Here is an 8,852-nt window from a genome sequence, read left to right as displayed (position 1 = left end):
CTTGCTGTCACCAACAAGGTTGATTATTCTATTGTGTCATTAATGGATTTTTTAAATCACATGTAGCACACTAGTTGGGAAGTAAGTAGGTAATTGCTTTGTTTGAATGTTACACATTCTGGATAAAAAGATTATGGAATGGTAGTTTAACTTTGATTTGAGGAAGGATTAAGGTCATATTAAAGTCAAGCTGTGGTAAAAATCATAATGCCACTAAGGTATTAATGGATCGGTTTTTCAACCAACTTTAAGACCTGGCAGCTGACAAGTAGAGATGGCAGGAAGTGATTTGTTATGGCATAGCTTTCAAGTTAGTGAAATATATTTCTACAACTGTGAAGTAGTTAGAACATATTTTCATGTCCATGAAATATTAGTGTCATAACTTTCCAAATTAATGGAAAAAACTGTGGATTAATGTTGCTTGAGCCCCTAGTCAATCTGTTCTGTTTTTTTTCATCTTCAATTACACTCTCTGAGGGTCAAACAAGCTGGAGCAAACTTGGAAAGGATACAGAAAATGGTGGTTAGGGTGTGTTTTGAAGAGACAAAGCAGGCGAAGACTGGGAGGTAAGTAGAGATACAGTTTCAACGGGTCACTGGACATAAGCCCATCAGATTACCAGCCACATTCTTCTCACCCAGATCTTAAGGGTCCAGCTGACAGCTTGTCTAAGGAAATTATCACTTCTTTCCTGTTTTGTTTTTCACTTTCTCAGACTCAAATTAAATTACATTGTTTAATTGCTGCTACCTAAGTGAGATGTAAGACAGCAGCCTGTCTTACAGACTGACATTATTTGTCTTTCTTTTGTCTGTGTGTGTGCAGGATTGACTGCATACCTTTCATCTGAGAAAAAATGAGGAATGCACTCGTCAGACCATGAACCTTAAAGGTACACTACGTAAACTGTTATTTGAGTCCCCTTTCATGCTTGAGGTAATCTGAAAATCCACAAATTATGAACATTATGCTTAGATGTTTCCAGCAAAAACCTCAAATCCAAAAAGCCTTTCATCTTCATGTAATTACTCATACCAATTCCCAATACCATTAGTTTTTTAAAACATTGGTGGAAAAAAATAGAAATAGTTTCCATGATAAATGACATAGCAATGCTTCAAATGTAATACTAAAATGTATGATTGTTAGAATGAAATTCCATTTGAGGGTATGCACTACAGTTTGTCAAAACTTCACACATATTTTAAATATATAATGTCGTTTATTAGAAGATTATGACAAGATACAGGGTAATTACAGCTGAGTGTGGACTTTTAGCCCTACACTTTTCCATAGCTCAATTCCTCCTTCTGATATGATAAAGGCATTTTCACAACTGTTGAATATAGCTATAGTTTGCAAAATTGTCAGTTGAATTAATCTCATGACACAAAAAAAGTTTGTACAACAACATCTCCAACTCATTATATGTTTTAATATATCTCAGTCACATTGTGCTCAAGATACAATTTTGGACAACATGGCAGCAACACACATTCCCACAATCTTGAATCCATCAGTTGGTGATATTTACTGTCAGGAATGCAAGAACTGGAGGTCAGTCACAATCATTTTGGTCTCCACCAAAAAATCTGTAACTTTTATGTAACATTCAGTCAAGGTCCCGTAACTTCTTTCCGGCATCCGAAGCGTTTTTGCAGCTGTACAGCCATTTGATGATACGCGCATTGCGCTCAATTACCGATGTGCCTTGCTGTATTTTTTTGTGCAGCTCGTTCTGAAGAAGCCCATCGCTGTCACCGCTATCCCTTGAGAAGCCATCATCGGATGTGGAGATGCTGACGCTCCGAATGTTTATCACAATCTCATCAGAGCGAGCCGAGAAGTTCTCCCTCCCCAAGGTCTCAATCACCTCACCGTCCAGGCCGCAGTACTTGAAAAATGCATCAAAGTCTGCAAAGCTTTTAGAGTATCTGGAGCTGATATCTGAGTGGGAACGGCTCACTCCCTTGCCAGTCCTCCTCTCAATCTCAGGAACTACAAGGAGACCACCAGCTGTTGGCTTTTCGCTGTCGTCCTCTGTTGCTCCATTAGATTTGTTCTCCGACTGAGAAATAACTACACCGATGCTACATTCCTTTGCTTTTCCCTCAGGTGTGCTGATTTTTTCCTTGCTGCCTTCATGATCACATTTCCTGTCAGCAGCCAGAAGCATAGAAACATGCTTATTCCCAGAACTGAGTGGCAGCTTTCTAGTTATGGGGTGCCTTCGGTTCTTGAGTGCTGATCCTTGAAGTAAGTCACATTTCTGTCTGTAAAGCAGAACAGAGTCTGGTCTTTTTTTGACAGTGGGCCGATGTAGTTGTCCCGGTAAACAGAGTTGTGGAACATCTTTATACAATGATGAGGTACTCTCAGAAACAAGATTTCCATTGCGGTTTATGCTTTGGCTTGAAGACCCGGTGCTACTCACAGATGCTGAACCAAGACTGATCACTGGCTCCTGGGTAGAGTTGACCACTTGCTGACTTTTGACGTACTTTGGTTTACTCGCAGCAAGCCTCTCCACGGCACTCATACGTCCCTTTGTCTCACTCTCCAGTTCCATTTGCTTCCGAAGGTATTCCGGACCCTTTCCAAGAATTTTTGAAGTGTCACTACTTGTCTCCATTGTATACTCACAAGTTTTCCAAATTGTTATTTCCAAAGAGTCAAATATCCCTGAGTATACCGTACAGAGTCACAGCGACAGGATTCCATTCAAGCCCGCTCTTTGCCTGAGCATGAATCCCAACAGGAGACTTCACCTTGTATGCTCAAACACACATCCCTTCACCCCACCCATCCTGCGCAGGAGTAGTTTTAGCCAAACACAAGCCTGTTCAAAGTACACCTGATACTTAGAATAATGAAAGCTGAAACCCCTGCAGACGTTTTTCCCCACCTCCGCTTGCAATGGAAATGCGGGTCTTTTAACTTGTTGCTCAACATACAATATAAACCTTCCTAAACACTCAGAAAACCAGTTTTCACCTGATCCAAGCTTCTTTTATCAGTTCTTATTGGGGTATTTACATGGAAAACTGACTCATCAAAAAAAAAAAAAAACGTTCATCATCGCTGGTAAATGTTGTGCAAAAACTTGGGGATGTGATGAGTAATGCAAGGAATAAAGGAAGGTAGAGTGCAGTGACTGGTGACTGGAGCCTTATTAACACATCATTGTGCAATACCAGGAAGAACATTTTGTGGCTATTTGTGACCCACAGTGCTGCAAAAAAGTATTTGCTCCTTTACATTTTTCAAAAGTTATTTTTTTGTTACTTTTATGGTTTAAAGTCATCAAAGTAATTCATTCACCTGGGAACTAAGTTTTCAATAATACTTAGTCCCCAGGTATTAGCCTGATGTTAATTAGCCTGATTAACATCAAGCTAATTCAGAGGTAAATAGCCTGATGTATTAATGATTGAGTAATGGAGGATTAGCGAGCAGAAATTGGAGTACCATGTTGCTTTACTGCAACATGTAGAAGTTGCCAATTTTAAGGAAGATGTGCTGCAATGCATATGAATGTGGTAAAATGGGCCTAAAACCTCATTGGCCTTTGGAGACCTGGGGCTCCCATCTTCCCCATGTCTGCCTTGTGTCCCAGGGGCGGGTTTGTGGCTCCTCACACCTTCTATTGAACTTTCGTACAGAGAACCTTATATACACAAGCATCCTCTCTTCCTCTCATACACATAGATACTCCCACAGGTGATTTAGGTATTTTCTGATTGACTGAGGTTACCACTATACATTTTGTATTAAGTAGTGCTAGTACTCCAGCTTTTCTTTCTTCTAATTTTATTTCCTTTTTCTTTAAGCTTTTGTCCCCTTTCTTTTCAATCTGTATGTCCTTTACATTTTAAATAAACCCAATACAATTTCTAACAATGTTTCTCATATATTTACCAAGTGAAGTGAAAACCATAGAGCTCCAGTTGTGAAAGTAAATCTGTTGAGATTCATTTTGGCACTTAGACAACAATTCTGAGAGCCACACTGGGGGACAGGACACGTTTTAAAAGAAACTTGTTCCTTACAGATGTTTTCTGCCCAATTTGGCTTGTTTGAGCTATTGTTCAAGGCAAAAGCAATCACATTTCCAGTCTGCTGATGTTTATTGTTGGAAAACCTTGCTACTGGTTCTGCTTCTCTAAAATAGTGGTTTAAGGGCATTTAATACAAATGCACACCATACTTTCCTAGGTTTAATTGGAATACAAAGAATAAACATCACATCCATATCTATCAACTTCAGAATTCTGCACAATTGGCATAAAATCCTAACAAAACACATTAAAATATGTGGTTGTAACATTATAAACATGGAAACCTGTTGGAAAGGTAAATGGGTATAATATGATTATTAAATGCTGTTGAAAAGAAACAACACTTTGTAGTGACAGTACTAACAGGTAGCACAAAGTTAAAAATAAGAAACTATTAGCAAAACTAAAAATTTGTATTGTTTATTAGGCATACAGTGTTGATTATATGTGTTATTTTTGAATATGAGCCAATTCTCCTGTTGAAGGTAATTGTTCTGATTTTTCTTCCACTCCCCCCTTCCCTGCATTTTCTACCAGATGAGTCATCTGATCTGTCATAACTCCCAGCACACCTATATCAATGTTCCTAATCAGTCTTTTTAATGGCATTTTACCTTTCCCCAGCACAGGCCGAGTAAAAATGAGGAACTGTGTGGGAGGAGGGAAACAAATGCTTCCGAGAGGAGACCATATCTAAGGCAATAAAATGTCTATGTATCTAGTTTGACTTGTATAGGAAAGTAGTTGCTGTTGTGAAAAAACACCACTTGTCTTGGTAAAGTTAAACCTGTTGATAGCCAGTGATATCATCAGGTTTACCTGTGAGCATATAGGCCAGGTATTTGTTGACAGCCTCTGCTCTCCCTCTGTTTCTATTCTGCCTGTTTTCTGACCTCGCTTGAATCCTGTTTTTGCTTGCCCCCTCTGCTTTGAATGCCTACGTGCTCTTTGACACATTCTAAGAAACTTGATTCAAGTAAACTTAAACTGCAATTTTCTGCTTTAATTTCGTTTTGGTTTTGGGCCGTGACTGCATTTGACTATCTACTCTGAATCCGTCTTTTCTTTTGAGACATTTTGAAAGTTGTCACAACAAAACAAGATATGCCCAGGGAAACATGAGTAACTGGGAACTTACGGGTCCAGCTTCTTTAATTCTGTTGTTTTAATTGTACTTAAAACAACAGAGAGAAAAGCCGGTGCAACAAACACTTCAGCACAGTTCTGCTCCTCAAAAAGCCATTGTAAATGACAGATTTAATCATACACTCCTCTCACTGTCTCAACTGGAGGTCTTTCACGGAAATTATCAAATGAATAGTGGCACCTACAGGTAGCACTAGAGTTCCTCACATTCACATTTTTGTCTTGTAAATGTATTGATACCATTAACATTTGCATTATGTCTTGCCATATATATTTTCAATAGTGACAACCCAAAACTATGAAGATATATGAGTTGATAATGTGTAGACAACTTTCAAACTTAAACAGTACATTTCAAAAATAAATCTCAAGTCAAAGTTCCAATTTTAACATCCAGGCGTCTATTTGCTCCACTTAGAAAACAGACATCAAAGTAGAAATCTAAACACAACCTGTGTTGTGTACACCAGCTTTTCTTGTTCAGAAGACAGAGGGCAGCACTGGAATGGGAAGTCTGAAGGTCAGGGTGAAGCTTAGCAAATTGTATGTAACTTTCATGTGCTTTTTTTCTAGCCACAAACACCCCTTAGCACCATATCTCACCACACTCCTTTGATCAGAAGGAAGACATTGTATCCTCCAGCATGTTTAATTAACTAAAAGAAAACAAAGACCACTTTTGTACATGATTTTCATACCACATCTGCTTTTTAGTGTTGATTACATTTATTCAGCCACATGATTTCTTTTCACTGGATTCCCTCCAGTATCCCTCTTTTGGGAATTCATCTGGGTTCACTCGTATTTTCAGTCTTCCTGACCTCCAGTTTGAATTAATAATGATAGCCCTCAGATAAATTCCAAGATTTTCAGATCAAAAGGCATGCAGAATGTGTCACGATGATTAATGGTTGTTTACAGGGATCATAAGTGTCTAATTTTTAGGACAGGACTGCAAATCTAAAGCAGACATGCCTGCTGTTACAGAAATATAAATGTCTGAAATGTCTCAAAAATGTTTTGTTTGTTAAAGAACACAATGAATGCTTTTGGAATGATGATGCATATCTTTAATGCCTTGGTTTAGGCAAAAGTACAAATGAAACAAGTTGGTGTATTCACCATAATATTTTTAATGTTGAAAAAAATATAAAACAAAAATTTTAAAAATGTGTTGCATGCTTACATTTTTTCCTGCATATTGAAATAATGATTGTAGTGACACCAAGCAGTGTGACGATGCTGAGTCTTTTAAATTTCAACCAGTCCTTGTTTATTTGTGTGTGTTGGGTTATTGTCGTGTAGCAGGATCCAGTTCTGCTACAGCTTAAATTTTTCACAGATGGACTCACATTTTCCTTAAGATGCCTTAGATACATGATACAATTTTTATTGAATTCTATGATGGTGAGCTGTCCTGCTGGAAGAAATAATTCCCAAACCATAACACTTCCACCTCCATGCTTTACAGTTGTTATGAGTTTCCCATCCTGGAATGGTATATTTAGATAATGATGTCTTCCATTCTTCTGTCCAGTGAATTCTATTTTAGGCTCATCTGTGGAAATAGCATAAACCAAGAAGGTTTGGCCTTTGTCTACTTTTAGTATGGTCCTAATGTTTTTCTAAGTGACTATAACATTAGCAGCAACTCACAAAACAAACAAAAAAATGTACAGTCCCATCCTGCTGTGGACCCGGTTTAAATGAGCATTCATATTTATTTTGTTTTATTCAGATATCATTGAACTAAGTATTTTAGGTGGTTTCCCTCACATTTTTAACAAAGGGCAAAAACACAATAAAACTGTGAAATATTTCTTTGAACAATTTGTTGAAAGTTTAGTCAGAGTTAATATTAGTCAAAATGGGTCACAAAAACAGATGCAAAACATCACACTGAGACAGCCTTTGTCCTCATGGGTGCAATTTTCTTTTTCCTCCCCTCCAGGGGGTCTTTTGTGGGCTCTAGTGTCCCTTATATGAAAGTAGGCTGGCAGGAAAGGAGAGGGGGGATGACATGCGGCAAATATTGCCGGGTCCGGGACTCGAACCCTTGACGGCCGCGTCGAGGACTCAAGGCCTCCAAACATGGGTCGCGCTATCACCTACGCCACCACAGATCGCCCCATGGGTGCAATTTTCACACGATCCTGGAAAGCCCTCTGTCTCAATTTTTTAACCAAATATCAGAGTTGAAACTCAGTGCAAAAGCATGTTTACTTGTCTGAGACAAATGTGAAATCTGTTTCTCGTTAGAAAAGCCCTGTGTGGGATAGAAAGAAGCAAAGTAAACATGTACACTGAGATAATTTAGCCACTCTTCCCCTGAGTCATTTTTGCTTCATTTTAATTCAAACCTTACACTATCTCTAAAAACATATTTTATTCTTTAATGTGACAACATCATCCAGTAATTGTTTCCTCATCGAGTCATTGACAACAATTAAGTGCCGTCCCTGAGACGTGAATGAAACGGTCTGACTCAATTAAAAAACGTTCTCTAATTATTAGATGTAATTGCTGTGTCCATCGTTTTGCCTGGAATTATTGTTTTAAGTATGCAAAGTAAGAAATAATTAGTAATTATGTATTCATATTTAATTACCAGGAATATCAGCTCAACTTCCAGTCAGTGATAGTCTATTTATCACAGAATCTTCCTACTGTATTCTTACAGGGTTTTTTTTTCTTTGCAATACAAAGACTGAAACTGAGAGTTGTTTATATTATGCTATTAATGTGGAAAATTAAAAAAAAGAATGATTTTTTTATAAACAAGAGATCAAAATGAATAGAAGACTTTTCATACAGCTTAGGAGCCAAAATGTAATATGTAGACAGGAGTCACATGTGTTAGGAAGCTTTTTTTGTCTTTCTGCTTTAGCATTTATAATATGGAGATCTCTCTTTGTGTTTGTATTTTATACTACTGATGCTTTATGTATCTTTTAGCTTGACAAATCCTCTAGTGTAAATGGATAGTAATTTGACAAAGTACTCTGGTTGCATGTTTGACCCTCGCAGTTGGGATCTGAAGCTTTTCAAGGTTTGCAGGAGTCATGACACACTGCACGTTCTCAAAATATCTAAATTTACAGCAAATTAAACATATTTGGAGATAGCTGCAAAGGAATAAAGAGCAATGACATTTTTTATAGTTGAGATGTAGTTCATATTAAATCCTCATTCGCAAATAGATGTGACAAAAACTTTAGGTGCAAGATGATTTATTTATAAAATTTTGTGTGGATCTTGTGTGTTACTTTTACTCATGAGAGGAAAAATATTTAACAGCTCAGAACTATCTATGCAATATGCAGGCTCACGGAGAAGGAATGGTGACTCTGAAGTAGTCAGTGGGTGACTGACTACTTCAGGTGACTGACTGACTACTTCAGTCACCCAATGAAGTAGTGGGTGACTAAGTGTCCAATTCTGTTTGAATTGGACACTTACAGTCCAATTCAAACAGATCAATTAACTTGAAATGCATGTAAGTGAATTATAAGAGGAAGTCAGAGTACTCAGAGAAAGCTCATGTGCGCAGAAAGAGAAAATATTCCAACTACAGCAAGGATTGGAACCTGAAACCTTTTTGCTACCTAGCCAGAATGCTAAAAATGGCAAATTTTAATACACTT

The 8,852-nt window shown here is 37.8% G+C and overlaps 1 protein-coding gene across 1 annotated transcript; it reads right to left on the bottom strand.

Moving 5' to 3' along the window:
* Positions 1-1,206: 1,206 nt before the first annotated feature.
* fam110c (family with sequence similarity 110 member C) lies at positions 1,207-2,961 on the bottom strand. The gene has a single exon (XM_032586256.1). The coding sequence runs from the start codon at positions 2,634-2,636 to the stop codon at positions 1,617-1,619; it is 1,020 nt and encodes a 339-aa protein (XP_032442147.1). The 5' UTR covers positions 2,637-2,961; the 3' UTR covers positions 1,207-1,616.
* Between the last annotated feature and the right edge of the window lie 5,891 nt (positions 2,962-8,852).

The sequence above is a fragment of the Xiphophorus hellerii genome, chromosome 15 (assembly GCF_003331165.1).
Source record: "Xiphophorus hellerii strain 12219 chromosome 15, Xiphophorus_hellerii-4.1, whole genome shotgun sequence".
Taxonomy (NCBI): domain Eukaryota; kingdom Metazoa; phylum Chordata; class Actinopteri; order Cyprinodontiformes; family Poeciliidae; genus Xiphophorus; species Xiphophorus hellerii.
This window is presented reverse-complemented; position numbering and strand designations above follow the sequence as displayed.